The sequence below is a fragment of the Curcuma longa genome, chromosome 11, assembly GCF_044706935.1.
Source record: "Curcuma longa cultivar G26 ecotype Majalengka, Jawa Barat chromosome 11, ITB_CL_G26_1.1, whole genome shotgun sequence".
Lineage (NCBI taxonomy): Eukaryota > Viridiplantae > Streptophyta > Magnoliopsida > Zingiberales > Zingiberaceae > Curcuma > Curcuma longa.
The window spans coordinates 24,254,049-24,274,988 of record NC_133871.1 but is presented as its reverse complement, the minus strand read 5'-3'; the positions used below and the strand labels follow the sequence as shown (position 1 = coordinate 24,274,988).

General features: G+C 36.9%; 4 protein-coding genes, 1 long non-coding RNA gene and 1 pseudogene across 5 annotated transcripts; 5 read left to right on the top strand and 1 right to left on the bottom strand.

Moving 5' to 3' along the window:
* The first annotated feature begins 1,368 nt into the window (after nt 1-1,368).
* Nucleotides 1,369-2,181, top strand: LOC141836856 (protein MOS2-like). The gene has a single exon (XM_074724319.1). It carries the CDS (start codon nt 1,401-1,403, stop codon nt 2,142-2,144), a length of 744 nt encoding a protein of 247 aa, XP_074580420.1. The 5' UTR covers nt 1,369-1,400; the 3' UTR covers nt 2,145-2,181.
* A 3,027-nt stretch (nt 2,182-5,208) lies between these two features.
* On the top strand, nt 5,209-6,271 carry LOC141842195 (protein MOS2-like). The gene has a single exon (XM_074730420.1). It carries the CDS (start codon nt 5,237-5,239, stop codon nt 6,026-6,028), a length of 792 nt encoding a protein of 263 aa, XP_074586521.1. The 5' UTR covers nt 5,209-5,236; the 3' UTR covers nt 6,029-6,271.
* A 1,101-nt stretch (nt 6,272-7,372) lies between these two features.
* Nucleotides 7,373-9,093, top strand: LOC141842211 (uncharacterized). The gene is made up of 2 exons (XR_012602866.1): nt 7,373-7,467; nt 8,666-9,093. It is a non-coding gene; the product is annotated as an uncharacterized LOC141842211 (long non-coding RNA).
* On the bottom strand, nt 9,087-12,773 carry LOC141842210 (pentatricopeptide repeat-containing protein At3g13880-like). The gene is made up of 2 exons (XM_074730433.1): nt 11,041-12,773; nt 9,087-10,345 (listed from the first exon to the last, which is right to left on the bottom strand). The coding sequence occupies exons 1-2, from the start codon at nt 12,771-12,773 to the stop codon at nt 9,589-9,591; spliced, it is 2,490 nt and encodes an 829-aa protein (XP_074586534.1). The 3' UTR covers nt 9,087-9,588.
* A 4,174-nt stretch (nt 12,774-16,947) lies between these two features.
* LOC141842212 (CBL-interacting protein kinase 4-like) lies at nt 16,948-18,550 on the top strand. The gene is given in 2 exon segments (XM_074730434.1): nt 16,948-18,244; nt 18,247-18,550. Coding segments are annotated over 2 exon segments (1,329 nt in total). The 5' UTR covers nt 16,948-17,004; the 3' UTR covers nt 18,336-18,550.
* A 2,214-nt stretch (nt 18,551-20,764) lies between these two features.
* LOC141837408 (mediator of RNA polymerase II transcription subunit 21-like) overlaps nt 20,765-20,940 on the top strand; it is a 2,271-nt pseudogene continuing 2,095 nt past the window's right edge.

Genomic DNA, 20,940 nt, shown 5'->3' with positions numbered 1-20,940 from the left:
ATAAGTATATTTTATAGTAATCAACTCGATTATGTCACACTGGGCTGGTGATCAGTAGTGCTAGAGAGAGATATTAAGAAAAATTATCTAAAAATATTTATTTTGATGGAAATTTTTTATTTGAATTGCATATTAAGTTTGCAGTCTCGTTTCTGTATGACTTTTGTGTCAATTCTAATGTCCTTATAAATGAGCTATTTGGATATTTTGGAACGTAATTAAGATTTAAAATTTTTTTAATATTAATTGTAATTGATTAATTTTTCAAATTGATTAATTTTGAAGATGAAATCCAATCTAATAGCCTACAGGCGTACGATCATCTATAAAGAGGAAATTCGAAATGTAATTGATCATGAGATTGACTAATTTCATTGAGATTCGAATATTGCCCTCTTAGTTAGAATAAACATACATGGGATTGACTAAAGACTATACCTAGGGTTGGGTGTTTGAGAATGTCCAATGAATTTATTATGAAAATAAAAAAATCAAATCAAATCAAAAAATTATTTTTTTTTTAAAGAAAATAGGTGGGGTTGGAGTTCACCCTAGTTGATGGCTTCGCCTTGGATTCGACCCTACGAAAATTTCATATTTGTCATTAGAATAAATTCAAAAAGTGTATATGACTCTTGGATGAACGATCCAACATCATAAATGATTCGAACACCACGAACATATGAGGTGTCTTGTGTTCAATTTGTTAATATTTATGAAAAAAATTAATGAATAATGTTAATGAACATAATTTATAAACCATATTAATCCATAAAATTATTATCAATATGATAAATAAATAAATAAATTTATATTATCAAATTTAATAATCAATTAAATATGTTTAAAAATATAAAAATTTTAAATAATTAAATAAATTTAAATTGAGAGTTCAACCACTAATTATAAATTAACAAACAAACCTCAAACTTATAAAAAAAATTAAAATTTAAACAACCATTTCAATAATTTAATTAATTTTAAATTTGATTTAATTTGATTTAATATATTATTTTATTAAATAAACTTGAATATTACAAAATTTAATTCATTTACCATCGTCAATGAACATCTATCTAGGTGAGTTCAACATTGCAAATTTAAAAGAAAATAAGCGTGAGGCATCAAAGACGTTTTTTATGTTAAAAAATTGACGAAACGTTAAAAAGGAATGCCTTTTATTTTTTTTTTAAGAAAAGAATATATTTTTATAGTAAAAAAAGATTATGAAAGAAAAGTCTTAAAAATCGTTAAATTTAAAGACATTAACAGAATCGTTAAATTTGGAGCATTTTGAAACCCTTAAAAAAAAGTTTAATTTATATAAGAAAGTCCGAACTCCTCCGTCTTCCCTTGCCCGATCTCTCTTTGACTCCTATCTCCGCCGCCTTGGAGGAATCATGGAGAAAGAAGCGACGAAGCTTTCCTTCTCTTTCTCCTCTTCCAAGCCCTCATCTCGCCCACCAGCCTCCAAGCTCGCCCGGCCGCCTGCCAATGATGGCGGCTCGAAACCCCAATTCGTCACCATCTTCGATCCCTCCGCAGTCCCTAATCCCGACGACTCCAAGCTCGTCATCGCCCCGATTCCCAACGCCTACAGCAACCCTACCTTAAAGCGGATGAAGAACCTCCTCCCCCTTCCCACCGCCGATGACGACCCCTCCTCCGCTGGCACAACCACCCGCTTTGTCCTAGACACCTCTACCGGCGACGCCCCTGCTGGGAGCATCCCGTATGGTCTCACCCTTCGTTCGGCCGATGAACCCAGGTCCCACCGGGAGGAAGGGGGCGGGTCTGCCCGCGGACGCAGCCGCGCCCAGGACGAAGAATTTCGGAGATATAGGGAAGATGTGAAGGATCGGCCGGAAGAACAAAGCATGGAGGCTTTCGAACAAGTCAAGGTGGAGGACTTTGCTGCCGCTCTCCTTGCTGGGTATGGGTGGAACCAAGGCCAGGTGATTGGACGGAACAAGAATCGGGCTGACACCAATATCTTTGAATACAAGAGAAAGGGTAGATCTGAAGGTCTCGGATACAACCCATCTACAGGTGATCCCAAGAAGAGAAGAGGCTCTTGGGTTGTGGAAGGCTCAAAAAAGAAAGCAAGAACAACAGCGTGCAGCAAAGCACCAACAAGAAGATGAATCCAATCGCACGCTTAATCTCGCTTTAGTTTTAATTAGTGATTAGTTTTAGCTTAAGGTTTATAATCGATTTAGTTGTAGTTATTTCCAGTGGTGTGATTTTTATTAATATATGTCTTTGGTGAACGATTTGAATGAATAAAAGCTAGAGTTTTGCCTTCTTTTATGAGAGAGAGAGAGAGGTAAATGTTAATTTACGTCGAGAAAATATTAATTTACGTGTGGTAATTTTTTTTGTTGAAAAGCCTTATACTTGGCTTTTACTATGAAACCTTGGTCAAACTGTGCCTTTGCTGTCAACGACTAGAGAGGAGATTGGTTTCTGTCATTCATGGAGTTGTTTTAATTTATGATGCAAACAGTTTGATATATATATATACAGTTCTGCTATTATGGGCGCCATCTCCTGCGCGCTCGTGAGCGTCGTCCTCGCTGGCGTTTCCACGTCAGCGTGCGATTTTCCACGGCGAGCAGCGAAACCCAGGCACTCAGAAGCGACAAAATTCTTCACGCAGATCGCACGTGAGAAAGCCTTCGCCAAAAACACCGCTCCCGCCTCCTCCTCCTCCTCGCCAAAAACCCCGCTCTCCTCCTCCTCCTCCTCATCCTCGCCAAAAACCCGCGCTGCTCGAAGCCCCGCCTCTTCTTCCTCCTCTGACCGGCGCCCGCTCCCTCCTCCTCCTCGTCGGCCCCCTCCTTCTCTGAGTCCCAGAGGATCTGAACTGCATCTTTAAACCCTAAATCCCCACATGGCACGCGATCGCTCTCCCTCTCCCCGCGAGAAGAAGGGCCGCCGCAAAAGCAAGAAAACGAAGTACGCCGGCGACTCCTCTGATCCCAAGGGCGACAGCCAAACCCTAACTCCGGACTCAACGCTGAGGATTCTCCTGGTGAGCGTGAAAGGCAAGGACGTCGGCATGCGGTGACTACAACGTGATCCTGCGTGGCGCTCTGGATTTCCGCCGCATGATGGGCTTGCTGCCTACCAAGTCCATCTAGAGGCGAAGTTAAGAAGCGGTTGGATCCCTTGAAGGCCAAAACTCTAGAGGCGAAGTTGAAGAAGCATTTCGAAGCTGAAATGGAGATCAAAGCAGAGTCGCAAAAGATTTACTGTGACATCTTTGCACTTCTGACCTCCGACCTCCAGACAGTGTGCCGGCGAGTGGGTCGCCGATCGCGTTCGGGGCGGCGGTCTCCGATGGGCGGACGGTGCAGCGACGGAGGCCGGAAGCGGCGGGGGTCGGAGGCGGAGCACTGTACATTCTCAATTTTGGACAGTCAGATGGGCTCACGATTGCATGATGGACGATGATCCCGTTGTTGCCCACGAGCGAGTAGAAAACTGGTGCGCAGCTTAGCAAAATTATATATATATATATATATATATATAAGTAGTTAAAAAATTTATTCACTATATATAGTCATAGAATCTACCATATCGGTGATCTCACATAATCGATTTTATGATCATCTATAAATAAAGTAAATCAAAAAATTATAATTAACCACTCGAGAGGGCATTTGTTTTAACTGTTTATCTGTCCAAGGTTATCTGTCCAAGGTTATCGTTGATATCCTTGTTTGGTTCAAGTTATGATCGATTCCCAAGTAATATAACATTACCGCCACATCAGTAAATGGGTTATAACCCGGTAATGTGATTACCTTGGCAGCCTAAGGTTTTCTAAGATTCCTGAGGTTAACGAAATTTTTTCCATAATTACCCTTCGATTTTAAAATTGAATTAATTAAAATGTACTACGAAATCTAATTAAAAAAGAATTAATTAATTTAATAAATTTTAATTTAAATATTTATAAATTAAAAAATAATTTATTTTAAAATTTAAAAAATAAAATTAATGAATTATATTTATTAATTTAATAAATTATTTTATTAAAATAATTATTTTAATGAATTATTTTATTTAAAAAATATATATTTTTTAAAATTTTAAAATATAAAATTAACAAATTATATTTATTAATTTAATAAATTATTTTATTAAAATAATTTTTTAATAAATTATTTTATTAAAATAAAATTATCATATTATATTTATTAATTTAATGAATTATTTTATTAAAATAATTATTTTAATAAATTAGTTTATTAAAATAAATATAAATTTATTTTAAATTTAAAAATATAAAATTAAGGAATTATATTTATTAATTTAATGGATTATTTTATTAAAATAATTATTTTAATAAATTATTTTATTAAAATATATAAATTTATTTTAAATTTTAAAAATAAAAATAACAAATTATATTTATTATTTTAATATTTTTTATTAAAATAATTATTTTTAATGAATTATTTTATTAAAATAAAATTTAAAAAGTTTAGGAGGCGTTTGGTTTGTTGTTTTTCTATTTTTATTTTATAATTTTTTAGAAAATATTGTTTGATTTATATTTTCTAATATTATTTTTTAGAAAATAAAAAACATTTTTTTAAAAAATAGACAATAATAAAATGTCATTTTCTAACCAAAGAATGAAAATGGTAGAAAATACAAAAACACAGGGTAGAAAATAAAAACGCGGGCCATAATTTCCCTTCCCATCTTCCGCCGCGCACTCCTTTCCTCCCTTCCCATCGTAATCTTCTGCCACGCGCTCCTTTCCTCCTCTCCTCTTCCTTCTCTCCCACCTCCTAGCTCCTCTCCTCTTCCTTCTCCTCCATTGCGCGCCTCCTCTCCTCTGCCACTTGAAAGAGGGACTGAAATCATTAGTGGGCGACAGGGTCTACCTTCTAATTAATCGTCGAGCGTGTTGAAATAAATTATTAAAATAATAAATTTTTAGAATGGGAATGATTTTGGAAACCCAACTTTATTATAATTATTAAAATTATTTTATTTATAATTTTTCATATTAACAAATTAAACACATTTTCTATTTTTTTTAAAAAAAATAGAAAATAATATATCATATCAAATATATTTTCTGTTTCTAAAAATTAAATCAGAAAATAAAAAATAAAAAATAAAAAATTTCAAACCAACGCCTTTTAAGTCCGAACTCCTCCCTCTTTCCTTCGCCCGATCTCTCTCTGACTCCTCTCTCCGCCTCCTTGGAGGAATCATGGAGAAAGAAGCGACGAAGCTTTCCTTCTCTTTCTCCTCTTCCAAGCCCTCATCTCGCCCACCAGCCTCCAAGCTCGCCCGGCCGCCTGCCAATGATGGCGGCTCGAAACCCCAATTCGTCACCATCTTCGATCCCTCCGCAGTCCCTAATCCCGACGACTCCAAGCTCGTCATCGCTCCGATTCCCAACGCCTACAGCAACCCTACCTTAAAGCGGATGAAGAACCTCCTCCCCCTTCCCACCGCCGATGACGACCCCTCCTCCGCTGACACAACCACCCGCTTTGTCCTAGACACCTCTACCGGCGACGCCCCTGCTGGGACCATCCCGTATGGTCTCACCCTTCGTTCGACCGATGAACCCAGGTCCCACCGGGAGGAAGGGGGCGGATCTGCCCGTGGACGCAGCCGTGCCCAGGACGAAGAATTTCGGAGATATAGGGAAGATGTGAAGGATCGGCCGGAAGAACAAAGCATGGAGACTTTCGAACAAGTCAAGGTGGAGGACTTTGCTGCCGCTCTCCTTGCTGGGTATGGGTGGAACCAAGGCCAGGTGATTGGACGGAACAAGAATCGGACTGACACCAATATCTTTGAATACAAGAGAAAGGGTGGATCTGAAGGTCTCGGATACAGCCCATCTACGGGTGATCCCAAGAAGAGAAGAGGCTCTTGGGTTGTGGAAGGCCCAAAAGAGAAAGCAAGAGAGAAGGATAAGGTACTCAGGCATATATCAGGCAGATATATGGGTTCCAAAGGGAAGGCTCAAAAGAGAAAGCCCTGCACTTAGCTTTTACTATGAAACCTTGGTCAAACTGTACCTTTGCTGTCAACAACTAGAGGGGGGAACTTTCCTCTGCACACTTGTTTCTGTGTGCAAAAGTTGGATAACTCCACCAACAGTTGCTTTTCTTGACCTCTTCATGGAACTTCAAATGGTTATCAATATCTCAGCAGCTACTGTAAAGAAATCTGGATGCATAGCATTTGTGTTTTTGACATGTCGAACATGAAATAATTGCATTCATATATGAGGAATGAATAAATTGTTTTTTTAGAATTTGCTTGAATTACATGTATAAAGATGATTGCGAGAGCCAAGAAACTTGTTTCTACTTAATTAACCAGATGTTTTTCTTGTGAAACATTTCTCATTTACTAGTGATGAACATCCCATATCTTTAGTTTCTTTGTTTTGTTTTGTAAAGAATAGATGGAATGCACACACTTTTCTTAAAATTTACAAGCTGTTGAACTTGCCATTTGATTATCTTAAATTGATTGCTGATTGTCTGGGTTAGTCAAGAATGCATTATTATCCTGTTTGACATTTTCTTGTTAACATTTATAGGGTATGTGACTGGATCCTCTGTTGTAATATACATATTTCATCCTGTGCACAACTAACCATTATATGGATCTGTTTACAGCGCTCCTGATGTTTTATGGAATACAACATTACTTATCCTTGGCTAGTTCTCTTGTATTCACCCCTTTGATCATGGTACCAGCCATGGGCGGTACTGATGTAAGACAATTTTTTCTGTGTTTCCACATTTTACCACAAACCTAACAGATGTAGTGTTAGAATTGATAATTTACATTGGCAGGAGGAGACAGCTGCTGTCATTTCTACAATGCTATTGGTTTCTGGCGTTACAACAATAATGCATTCTTATTTTGGTAGTAGGCTTCCACTTGTCCAGGGAAGCTTCTTTGTATGTCTGGCCCCTGCCTTTAATCATTAATTCAGAGGAGTACAGAAATCTTAATGAAAATGTGAGTTTCTGCCTCCTTATAGATAAGACAATACTGATGGACAGTTTTTTTTTTTTTAAATTACATCTTCCACTGTTCTAGTTAGACTTCCTCTCTGGATTGGCACTATGAATCCTGAATTTTATCATACAAATAGATTGTAGTCTTGATTTAATTGGTTTTCATTTAATCTGATTCAAATCATTATGTTTAATTTGGTATTTGGTTGATTACTTGGTTCAATCAATGCAGAAGTTAAATGTTGGCCCTCAATAAGAAAAAGTATCTTCAATTTTTTTACTTGTCGAACACTGCATTTTCTCTGGTCTATTGTTTGATTATCATCGAAATCTCTTTTGATTAAATGCAGAAGTTTAAGCATATAATGAGGGAATTGCAAGGGGCTGTAGTTGTTGGTTCAGTTTTCCAAGCTGTTTTGGGATATAGTGGCCTCATGTCACTTCTTCTAAGGTATTTTAAAAGACTGCTCCACTGCTAATTTTCTATTTCGTGTATAGTGTTTCTTTTAGTATTAGGGTTGGGTCGCCCATTACCTGTTGATCTGATAAATACTTTTAAATCAGAATTACATTTAATTTATTAATTTAAAATCAATTTTTAATTTTATTAATTAATAGAATGAGTTAACCAATTAAATCAAATTCTTAATTCCAATTTATTAACTAAAAACCTTCAGTTCAATTTAATTTTAGTAAAATTAGTTAAAATCAATTAGTAAAATTATTTAAATTAGTCTAAGTAGATTAGTTAAATTTTTAAACTAAGTTTAGTTATTCCAATTAATTAATTAATGTTAATTATTTAAATTTAATATTATCTAAGTATTAATTAAATAATCCAATTAATTAATTATTAATCAAGTATTAATAATCAATTTAATCATTGAATCATTAGTAATAATTAAAGTTGTGTATTAAATTAATCATTGGTCAATTAGATAGTAATTGCATTAATGTAATTAACCACTAACTAAATAAATACATAATTATTTTGTTAAATAATAATTTAAATTTATTTAATAATATCTTCAATTATTAATTAATGTTCTTTATCAATAGTTTAGCTAACACTTAAGAAGTGGGGAGCCAGCCGCCAGGAGTCTCCTATACACTTGTGTACCATCTTCTATATATCACTTCTTTCGTATACATCTTCTCCTCTATAATACTATACTACTGAAACATATCATGCATGTTGCATACCGTGGGAACTATCATGGGTTTTATCCAGAATCAGAATTAGTTCTTCCTCCACATTTACCAAGTTCGCCTTCTCCACTTTCTTCTAATATTTTATCTAGCCAAGGATTGTCTTTATTATCTAATAATCCATCTTTTATTTCTCTAATCCAAGGCACTAGAGGATCTTCATGATGAAAATTGCATCTTAATCACACTGAGCTTGTTATCACGGCTAGAGAAATATATTAGAAATGTTTTTGTCTAACAATATTTATTTTGATGAAATTTTTTTGTCTGAATTGCGTATCAAATTTGTAGGCCTTTCTGTATTACTTTTGTGTCAAGTCTAATGGTCTTAGAAATTAGCTATTTGGACATGTTGGAATGTAAAGGCTTGATTTACATGTCAAGTATAAGAATCTTCAAGTTAGAATATATAACAATGAAATATCTTGTGGAAAATTCAGGTACCTCTTTGAAATCCACAACTGATAGTTCCAAACATCAAGGAAATGATCACAGTATAGAGAAAAAAAAGGAAGCCTGTATGTTGAGGGTTCTTCCAATAAGAGATTCTGGTTCCAAAGGCAAGCATGAAATTGTGCGATAAATGGCTGAGAATACTTGGTTGCAAGCTAGGCGCTTTAGATTCACTGCTCGGTCTTCAAAGAAAAATGCCTTCGAAGGAGCTTCAGTGACAGTATCAGAATAAATGAAGGAATCCCTCCTTTGCTAGTGCGAAGACCCCAAGCAACAATTAAAGAAGACAAAGCAGTGTCTCAATGTTACCTAGTCTAACCACTAAAGTTTACAAAGGCAGTCTACTTATTTCCTTGCAAAGTTCCTGTAACCATTACAATAATCAAATAATATGATGGATTTCTGATCCCCAGTTTATCAGGTTATCGACTGGTACCGAAATAATTAAATTTTTGAAGGACTCAAAGATGTTTATACTTGGCTGATGAATATTGCACACTATAGTCCTTCCAGTGTCATGGCAATTGCAGGAGCCCTGGTGTCAACTTGTTTGAGTGATTAAATTCAATCGATTGATGGTAATTATTGAAAGACCAAATCAGTTAAGCCCTTGTCAGCCAAAGAAAAACACCTTCCTTGGACAAAGCAATCTGCCTAAATATCAGCTTGCTCTTTACATGCTGTAGTCCATGTATAATGTGAGATTATTCAAGAAAGAATGAGAATCTGCTTCTAGAGCTCCTGCTTCTGGCTGCCTAAACATGCCGCTGCCTTCAGCTTCAACAGGCTTCTTCATTTCTCAGCTTTGAACGATGAAAAACTGTCATATTCTATCTCCAAATGACCAAAGCAACACCAGTGGATACCAAATACATATGAAATTGCACACAAGGTGGTAGATATGTTTCCCTTACCAGTAGTCCCCACAAGTACAGGAACCCCAACTAAAATGATGAAATCGAACTGGATCTCTAACAACAATATCCCGCCTTTCAAGCTCGGAAAATAACTTCAGTGTAGCATGACAATCCCCGCAGACTCTTTGGTTCTTCATGACTCGTATTGGAACTGACTTTGGCAGTTTGCACATACCAAATGCCAAGGCCAGCAACTCACCATGACTGTTAACTAGACTCTTCTTCCACATCTCACTTTGGTACTCAAACTTTAAAATCTTGAGGACAGCATCTCCCATCTTTTGTCTTATATGAATCATCATCTCTTCTAGCTTTCCATAAATGATGTCCATGTGTGGCTGCTGGCTATTGTTAGACATGAAAGAATAAACGGATGCTCCAATTTCAATCCAACTCATACCAGTTTCTTTGTTCACCCCTCTTTCTCTCATTAAACCTCTCGTTCTCATTGCCAATGAAACTTTTCCCGCATCCAAATACATGTTATACAGCAATATATATGATGTAGAAGAAAGAGGTTCCATCATCAACAATCTTTCACCTGCACGTATACCCTGTTCAGTTTCACCATAGAACAAGCATGCCCGCATAATTATGCGCCAAAGTAATGGGTCATCGGCGTATCCAGATTTTGAAATGAAGTCCTCTGCATCAACTATTCTACCAGCCCGACCCAGAAGGTCAACTAGGCAAGCGCAATGGCTTGAGTTTGGAGTTAATCCATATTCCATGTTCATGCTTTCATAGTACCTGTAGTTCAAAGCAATTAGTAATGTTTATGAATGTGTATGATTACTGCAAAGCTGGTTAAGATTTAACATGTTGTCAAGTGTGGATGTCTTTTAGGATTTTGTAAGCACACTTAGCAATGATTAAAACTTTTGAGCCAAATTTTGAGATATCGTTCAGTATTTTAAACATGATGCATCATCCATTTCTGATAGTTGTCTACCTAAAACTTTTCATTTTCCATCCTAGCTTGGCACCGACATTAGCAGTATTACTTAGTCTACAATATTATGATTATAACATGATATGATTTTTCTCTATGCAACTAAGAACCTTAAGCAACAGGTCCAGACAACATAAGAAAATCCAACATTAAACGCAGTAGCATACTGGCAATTCTTATGTCTGTTTAGTTATCAAGTAACCAGAAACTAACATGTTGTTAACTTACTTTGGAAAATAAGAAAATACTAAACGTTTAGCTTGATTAGTTACTCTAACATTTGTCCAATTGCTGCTAGAAAAATTAACTTAAACTAAGAAGCCTTCTCCAATATTCATGATTAGCATTTATCAGGGATCTGGCTTCATTTGACTTTCTGATTCTATTGGGCAATTTCAAAGACCAAGATTAAAATGAAAAGGAGTTAGACAATGCAAATATGATAGGAAATACTTAAAAAGTGTGAACATGCAACTTAAATAAGGCAACCCACCTAAAACCTTCATCCAGCAAGCCACCATGGCAGCAAGCAGTAAGAACAGCCAGAAAAGAGGAAGCATTGGGAATCACCCTGCATTCCTTCATCTTCTCAAAGAGCATCAAAGCATCTCCTGCATTGCCGTGTATTCCATAGCTTGAAATCATTGCAGACCAAGAAAAAATATCAAGACTTCCAAGATCTTGAAATGTCTTAATTGAAGCATCTAGCTCGCCTAATTTGGTGTACATCTCTATAAGTGCATTACCACAAACAGTGAACTTATCATATCCCAATTTCATAGAACAGCCATGAATTTGCTCACCAACCCGTAGCATGCCTGAATTTGAGCAAGCATTTATAACACATGAAAGAGTGAACTGGTGCGGTTCTTTACTGATGTACAGCAATTCTTTAAATAAGCTCAGGGCTTTTTCAAAATGCCCATTATAAGTATAAGCTGAGATCATGCAGTCCCAAGTGAAAATTTCTTGCTTAGAAGTCATTTCAAAGCATCTGAAACTCTCTAGCATCAAATGTGAGGTTGAGTACAAAGTCACCAGTGCACTCCCAATAAAATCATCATTTTGGAGATTATTCATAATGACACGGGCATGGATTTGCCTCCCACATTTCAATGCACCAAGTGAGATACAAGCTTCGAGTACACTCTTGAATGTGAACTTTGAGGGCTTTATATGTCTCCTTAGCATTTTACTGAAAAGCCTTAGAGCTTCAACTCTGTATTTGCCACAGGATTCAGTTCCCAAGCGAGAGAATCCAGCAATCATGGCATTGAACACTACAACACTAGGATTCGGTATGCATTCAAAGACCTTGATTGCTTCTTCCAATCCACCATTTTTCGCATACACATCAAGCATTGCACTGCCAACAAAGAGATCCAAGTCCAATCCAACCTTAGTCACACACCCATGCAGCATCCTTCGAACATCTTCTGAATCCTGCGAATCCTTCATATCGGTACAAGCTTTGAGAATAGCACTGAGAGCAAAGCTATTGAGCTTTACTCCAGAGCGGTGCATCCAAACAAGAATGTTGGCAGCAACCTCTGGCCAGCCGACGCGGGCGTATGCCGTGAGCAAGGAATTCCATGAAACCTCATCCAGTTCCTCCGCTCCATCAAACACCAGCCTCACTTTGTTGATCACGCCGAAATTAGAGTAGAAATCTATAAGAGAATTGGTTATAAAAGCACGACGAGCCAGTCCATTAACAACAACCATGCCGTGGACAGCCCTCCCTACCTTGACATATCCAAGGTCAGCACAGGCACTAAGAGCACCTACATAACTGAACCGATCAAGCAAAGCGACCGCGCTTCTTGCTTCTCTAAACACACCCAGAGCTGCGGCGCTGTACCCGGCTCGAGAAAACCCAGCAGACAGGATGTTCCAGGACACGGTGTCCCTAAGGGGCATTCTTTCGAACAACTGGTGAGCGGTTGCCATGTCGCAGCAACGGCAATAGGCATTGAGGAGGATGTTGTGCGTGAAAATGCCGGGCTTGTGGCCGGCGCGGACCATGTGAGAGTGGAGGAGCCTGCAGAGAATCAAAGACTGGGTTCCGGCGGCGAGTTGGAGGAGGTGTCGGTAGGCGGACGGGCGGCGCAAGGGGAGGCTGAGACGGGGAGGAGAGTGGTCGGGCGGCGGCCGGAGGCGCGGGGTTTGGGCGGGCAGACGGAGGCGGCGCGCTCCCAAGTCTCGCTCGGGTGGCCCCCAACGCATTCGTTGAGCAACTACACAGAATTTTCAAAACAAGAGTTCAGAACAAAAGAGGTGTAAAGTAAAGGGCCAGTTGAATAAATTCCTCGAGTTAATCGAGTCAGTCCAATGAGTTAAATGGTTCAGTTAGGTTAGTTTCGTGCTAGATGGATGGATGAGATTGAGTCAATCCTTATAAGTTTTAAGAATTTCGCGAAGTTAAGATAATACCCTCTTCTGTTATGGTCAACTGTAGTTTTTCGATTTACCTCTTCACAGATGGTTGTAGGGCCAACCGTGTAGGATTACTAGGATGACAAATTTCATCTTTTTACAGAAGAATTTAATTGGATCCAGTAAAGCCGAGGTAATGTCCTCCTCCGTCATGGTTAACTACAATTTCTCGATTTACTTCTTTATAGATGATCGTGAAACCGATCGTGTGGAGCCGTTGGATGATAAATTCTACCTTTTACTGAAAAATTTAATGAAGCCGAGTTAACTGAGCACATTTAATTAAATGGGACAGGATGTTGGTTGAATCTTTTAAGTCAACTAAGTTATAAGAAGGGAGGACACGCCAATTGAATAAGTAGTAAAAAATACATAGTTTAATAATAAAAAAGTATTATTAATGATTTTTTAAGGTAAAAATTAAGAAGACATTTTTTTTCAAATCCACCCCATTTTAATTTTTTTTATCAAAGTACTCTCTACTCTACTATTTAACCGTGTATAATTACTCAATTGTCCTTTAATAATATTTAGTACTATTATCTCTCATCTAATTCTAAATTAATCGGATGCGTTGTAGCAATTACAAAATCGTAGCTAGCACAACGTGAACAAAAATGATAGAAATTCACGTTGTAGTAGCTACGAAACTGTAGTTGTTATAATATGAATAAAAATTTACGTTGTAGCAATTACAAAATCATAGCTGCTACAACGTTGTATAAAATTACTCGACTTAAGATTTAGACAGAAGATAATAGTACTAAATAGTACTTGAGGATAATTAAGTAATTATACACAATTAAATAGTAGGATGAAGTACCTTTTGATAAAAAATCAAAGTAAGACATCTTAAAAAAAAAAAAGACTCTCTTTTAACTTCTACCCTTTTCCATTTGGGACATAATATAACCATAATTTATTGCCTTTTTCAATTGCCTCTTATTTTAATTATTAGTTTATCATGATACCATATGATAACTTAATGTTTTTGTACAACTTGTACCTCATAAGCTACCACTTGTGGTCAATTAACAAGACTTGCACATTATACAATTGCACAAGGGACAAAAGATTGACAAATTTTGGTGCAAGTCACTCTCAAATGAGTGTTGTCCTTAGGCTCAATAGTTTAGATACAACTTGAAATGGATGTGGAATTTTAATTGAGTGTTCAAACATATAAGTGAACTAGTATTTTACAATGGTTGAACAATCATTTTTATTTTACATTTTTTTTTTGAAATGGAATACCATTATTGACTTTTACAGTGATGATAGAGAAAAATATTGACCTAGAACACCTAAGAACTCTTAGTTATTTAGTTTCACCTAAACAAAATAAAAAATAACTAACTTATTCAAGATGTAGTTAGTTTTCCTTTTTTCCATTTTATACTAAATTAGATAAGATCTATATTCAATTTTGACTAGTTCAATTTTAAAAATATTATTATTATTTTTAATTAGCATTATATATCCAACTTACACTAATTAATCCTGAAGATGATCAATCTAATCCCACGAAAATTTCTCATTAGCCACCAAAGTATATAAAAACATATACTTTCATCTTTATACACAAAATGATAAAATAAGCAATGGCTAGTCATTGATTGCCTAAAAAATCTAGTCATTTTCCATCTTTTAATCTCCAATCTAATTTGTTAGATAGATATTAATACGAGAATATGCCCTAACCAAAGCTAGCTCATTTGTCACTATCGATGTCATTATCTAAATCTCAATTAGATGCCCCTTTTGGAGTGCCTTTAGTTTTGATCCCTCCATTTACCCTCTTTGTCTTAATCAACTTTTCTCTATCAAATCATTCTCTAAATGTGAAAAACAAAACTATTTCAATGATAGAGGTATTATGATTTTTTTTTTAATTTGTAGATAACTCCATCTCTAAGACAATAAGGCAATATATTGAAATTAAAGAACTCTATTCTTTGAAAATTGTTTCTAATTAGTATTTTAAAACCAATAAAGGGGGAAGAGCATGAATCCTCGCGTAAGCTAGCAAACATACAAGATTTGTATAAAACAAAAACAAATAGTTTAAGGAAGGCAACAAAGTGATTGGGACACCCACAAATTAATAACCATTAAAATTTCTTTAAATCTAGCTAATCAAATGGCAAGTAAAATATCTACTAATTATTCTATGAAATTAATCACTTTCATGCACAATAGACAATTGATTGTTACATATTTTGACCTCTAGGCCTTCACCAACCTCCCCTCTTTCCTTTTGGCCATTTCGAATTGCTTCCTTTGTATAATGGACACCCATAAGAAATCTCTCCCATTTTTTTGGCAAACCAAATATATGTTTATTTTAATCTCCGGAATATTTATTTCTACTGATTTAAATGTTAATATTTTTATTTATTTTTCCATTAAGTAATATATGTTTTTTGAAAGGACCACATCCACTACACACAAAAGTTATAAAAAAAAATGCAATGGGACCCATGAAAGAAACATCCATGCTTTATGTTATTGTATGATTATAATCACTTAATTGAGGAAATCTATTTCTCTTATATTAATGGCTTAAATGAGATCTAGATCTAGCCATATTTATGATCCAAAATATAGATTCTTTCACATTTTTCAAATTTTTTTTTTTTGATTAATAGGAACAAGGGGAAACTCATTGAGGGCCATGAATTATTGAATAAATCTTGGATCTTGGCATATTTTGATAGTTTATGGTGAATCCATCAACTTCACATTTTTTCACGTGGCTCTTGGAATATCTTGGACTCTACTTGTTGGCTTTGGTCAAATTTTTCAACTTTTTTTTATGACACAAGTCATAAATTATTAGAGAACTTCTCACTAGTAAAATGATTAACTATTTGATTGCGTATTAACAATGCCTTCGTTAATGAGGCATATGTAAGATTTGAGTCTTAACTACGGTACAATATAGAGATTTTTTCTTTTAATAGAATGATAGATCTAAGAATGTTGACGGCTTGGATGGACTACCATGAATATTTCTAAATTTATCCTGCTAATGAAAATTTATTATTTTTTTATTCCAATCTATTTAATCATAATTTTATTGTTCATTCTATTTTATTTCATTTGCTTTTGTGGAAGTAAATGCACCGTAAGCGAATATATTAGTTACAAAGTCCGTCTAAGATTTATATTAATTGTCAAATCAAGTCATCATTAATAATTTTTAATTAACGTTGTTAAATGGAGTAGTTCTAGGTATAATTAAATATTGACTCAACCGCAACCCAAATTAAGAAGGACCGTTAAATTTCTTTAATTAAAGGACAAAATTTAATGCTTCTTAAAATGTAATTAACAAATAGATATCCAAATAATACAAACACAATTTATAATATTATTAATACAAACTCGTAATATGATGGTATAGAGCAACGAGATCAACGACTCAGGTCTGATGGGGATTGATCGGACGGCTGAAAAGGATGTTTGCATAGAAAATCTTGTGGGCGAGTGCTCTATGCGATGGATTTAGGTGATATTTATGGAGCATGATACCAAATAAAGTAGTGATTAAATCACTTTGGGCGGCTAATTAAAATATAATGACTAGTATAATACAAAGTTAAAGAAAGAACTTATGAAAATTTTCGTGGGACCGGATCGATCACCCCCAGAGATAGTCAATAGGATTAACTGAGATTTATTATTTTGTTCCCGGGGGAATGGTGCCGCGGTAGGACATCTAAGTTGTCACTCAGGCACTTGCGGTTTGATCCCAGCTACAACGTATTTACATAAATTTTCTTCCAAATAGAGAGCACATGTTGAGTGTCTAGCTGGCCGCTACGTGCACTTCCATGGAACCGAACCGATCACTACTGCGTGCACTTCTCGATTTATTATTATTATTTTTTTTTAAAGAAAGAAGCAAAGGGAGATGTGCATAAATAAAACCGCACCTCAACTACCTCTACCACTTCACCGGACCACAATCAATGGAGAAGAATTAAAGTGGGGGAGGAGGCATCAGAGCAAGCACTTGATGGACAACCAACAACACGCCGCTGCCGCCGCCGCCGCCGTCAAGCGCCGCCACCAAGAAGTCCTCCTTGGTAAGTACGAGCTCGGATGCCTCCTCGGCCGCGGCACCTTTGCCAAGGTCTACCTCGCTCGGTCCGTCTCCGACGGCGCGGCAGTGGCCGTCAAGATCCTCGACAAGGCGGAGATGGTGGCGACGGGCATGGCCCGCAGCGTGATCACGGAGGTGGCCGCCATGCGCCGCCTTTCCCACCCCCACATCCTCAAGATCCACGAGGTGCTGGCGACGCGGTCGAAGATTTTCCTGGTGATGGAGCACGCGCCCGGCGGCGACTTGCTCGCGCGCGTCGCCCGCCGCCGTCTCCCCGAGCACGCCGCCCGGCGCTACTTCCACCAGCTCGTCTCCGCGCTACGCTACTGCCACGCTCGCGGCGTCACCCACCGCGACGTGAAGCCCCAGAACCTGCTCCTCGACCGCGACGGCAACCTCAAGGTCTCCGACTTCGGGCTCGCCGCTCTCCCCGATCGACTCCGCGACGGCCGCCTTCACACCGCGTGCGGCACCCCGGCCTACACCGCCCCCGAGGTCGTCCGCCGCAAGGGCTACGATGGAGCTGCCGCCGACGCCTGGTCCTGCGGCGTCATACTCTTCGTCCTCCTCGTCGGCTCCCTCCCCTTCGACGACTCCAACCTCGCCGTCATGTACCGTCGGATCCACCGCCGCGACTACGAGATCCCCTCCTGGATCTCTACCCCGGCACGCCGCCTCCTCGTCCGCCTCCTCGACCCAAATCCCGACACCAGGATGACCATCGCCGCCCTGATCGACCACCCTTGGCTCAAGCGCTCCCTCAGCTTGGATTCCCAGCTGAGCACGCACCCTCTTGCCGTCGCCCATGATCACCAACTCGCCCCCGCCATGAACGCCTTCGACATCATCTCCCTCTCCTCTGGCCTCGACCTCTCGCCTCTCTTCGACGACGCCAAGGCCACGAAGGAGCGGCGCTTCACCTCCACGCACTCCATCGACAAGATCATGGACAGGATCCAGCTCGCCGGAGACAAACTCGGCCTCGTGGTGGAGACCAAGAAGGCAGCGGTGGCCGTGGCGGCCGCGGCGGCTGTCGCGGCGGTGGCGGTGGCGGCGCTAGCAGGGGGCTGGGGTGCTGCTCTCTCAGTGGAGGTGTCGGAGGTGGCTTCGCAGCTTCTGCTAGTGGAGATGAGACTCGAGCACGACGGCGCGGCGGCGACGCCGGATTCTGCTGGGAGCACGTGAAAGCAGAGCTCGGGGACATTGTCTTCTCTTGGCACGAAACGGAGCAGATCGGATTCTAGCAATCCTGGAGAAGAAATCATGGCGGCAAATCATGATCTTTCAGGGATCTGTTCTAGATTTTCTCGCCTTATTTGATGTTTACTTAGATCGATTAGCGTGATCTTACCGGTAGTGACTGGCGGCGCAAGAGATTAAACCTTATTTGTTGTGCTTGGTGTTCATGTTTGTGGCATTGTAGATATTAAATCTAAACAAATCTATCAAAATTGTTCAATGATTCTCCATGGCGTTTCCTTGGATGATGCAAAACGCAGTTGTTTGGATTGATTAGATCTGTCGGACAAATAGATAATTTATTTGAATATTTTTCATTATAAAAATTATTGCTTATGAATTCGTTACCAATCAAATATATAAATAGTTATTAAAAATCATTATAATTAATCTATGAATGAAATTTAAAGAATATATTACTTTGTCTCTCATCTCATATTCTTCTATGTCTATTTCTTGCTAAAGTAGATTTAACTTTTCACTGTAAATTGTTCTATAGAGATTAATGTGCACCATACAATCTAAAGAACATTTTGGTGAAAGTGAAACGTATTAAATAATTAACACACTTTCATTGATAAACTAATAAATAGAACTATGAAATTATAGATTTAAGCGAATTCAAATTTTTAAAATGATTTTTTTAAACAAAAAATAAATTTCTGAATCAATAACTAAACTTTTAACTCGATCAGTTTGATCAATTAATTCAATTTAACCTTCATTCCAAAAGTTAATGAGCATCATAGAAGTGGCAATGGCTAAATAACAAAAGAGAGAGGACAAAAAAAATATGTATAACTTGTCATAAGGATACTATTAAAATATTCAAGACATAAATAAATGGCTGTCGACCTCAAAAATCCTTGAAAATCCTCTCTCATATCATCACTTTACGTTTGTCGACATATGATAGGCCAAAATTTGTTAGCATAGTGGCATTCCAAGTAAGATCACTTAACCTTGATTCATAATTTTAAAATGGCAAAAAGGAAAAAATGAAGTAAAAAATATTTTTAGTTTTTTTAAAAAAATATATTAAGCAATATACAGAACTTTAAAAAATGCCAAGTTGATCGGTCACACAATAAACAGGGCTAGACCTGCTTGTTTTAACCCAAGGGACAAGAACTAAAATCGTTTCAAATCTTCAGTGTTTGAAGTGACATCAGATGATAATAAAATAACTTATCACTCAGGTGCTTTAAATAATTAACTGAAAACCCAACAAATTATTAAGAAGAATACAGACAAAATCAATTATGAAGGCAATCTGAGCAACTTTACCCGTTGATTAATTGCGAAAAATAAATGTGAGCTAAGGTAGATTAAACCGAATTAATCGGTCAAATCGATCAAAATTAAAAAAATTATTATTATTTTTTAAAATATTAATTATTTTGATTAAATCAGTTCGGTCTAAGTTTTAAAAGTTTAAATTCAATTAAACCGTACGTTCAAATGAGAATTTAAAATTTAAAATATATAATTACATAATTTGTGACTTCCCTTTGCTTTCAAGTCTAATAAAAATTGAAAGTTCGGTTATTTTGATTTTCACCGATTTAATCGTTATTTTATTGCTATAATTTATTCGATTTTAACATAGGTAAAAAAATTATTCGATTTCAATTTAAATAGTTAGATTATTTTAGTTATTAATTGATTGATCATCTCTAATAAAAAATACTATTGCAAACTTAAATGCTTTGGGTCTCTGTATCAATCATGATGGCATTTGACTTATGAGGAAGATTTATGGGAAAATAATCAAAGGATACATGATCAAGTACTTTGGGCCGCTGTCAAGGTTTTAGATTTAAGAAAAAGAATATTACAAACAATCCTGCTGATTAGATCAACCAAATTTCTAATCAACCAAAATTTAAAAGAAGACTATGAGAATTCAATATTGGAATAGAATTAAAGTTTTACATTAAAAATATATATAAAAGATTATAAGATGAAGATATTTATATTGGTATGAGATTTTTTAGATAAAATTTAAAAATAAAATAATAAGGATGTAAATCCAAAGTGAATAATATCATATCGTTTTAGAGATATATGTAAATTCTATCGATTTTAATAGTGGTATGAGCAAGCTTATGTGATACCATATAATAATCCTTATAAAAGAATGATTGAAGACTCGTAGTAAGGGGTCTTTTGGGTAAAGTTAAAAAATAAAAATGAACAATAAAAGCATGAATTTAAAATAAACAATATTATACCGTTTTAAAGATATATATAAATTTCATCGTTCTAAAATTTCTAAATTTAGACAAAATTAGATCATAAGCACCAGCAACACTCCAATCAAAACTGTGAATTTTTAACCGAGATGAGAGAAGAAAAACAAACAAGATCTATTTCCAGGCTTTTTTTTCAAGCCAAAATATGAGCATCAAGGTTGAACTTCATATGGTCTTTGATGGCTTTTACTTGTCCCAGGGGCAATGGTGCTAACGGTAGAACATCCGAGTTGTAATTCCAGGGACCCGTGGTTCGATCCAGCTACGGCGTATTAAGTTTTCAGTCTGATAGGGAACACAATCAAAAGATGTTGGACATCTGGATTGGACGCCGTATACGCTTCCGATTTACCCT

What these genes read in the sequence shown, in the direction of transcription:
- LOC141842210 (XM_074730433.1), bottom strand. Translation starts at nt 12,773, where the DNA reads ATGCGTTGGGGGCCACCCGAGCGAGACTTGGGAGCGCGCCGCCTCCGT. An exon ending in TTGCTGGATGAAGGTTTTAG is followed by an intron (nt 10,346 to 11,040) that starts GTGGGTTGCCTT and finishes TTTGAACTACAG; the next exon opens with GTACTATGAAAGCATGAACA.
- LOC141842195 (XM_074730420.1), top strand. Translation starts at nt 5,237, where the DNA reads ATGGAGAAAGAAGCGACGAAGCTTTCCTTCTCTTTCTCCTCTTCCAAG.
- LOC141836856 (XM_074724319.1), top strand. Translation starts at nt 1,401, where the DNA reads ATGGAGAAAGAAGCGACGAAGCTTTCCTTCTCTTTCTCCTCTTCCAAG.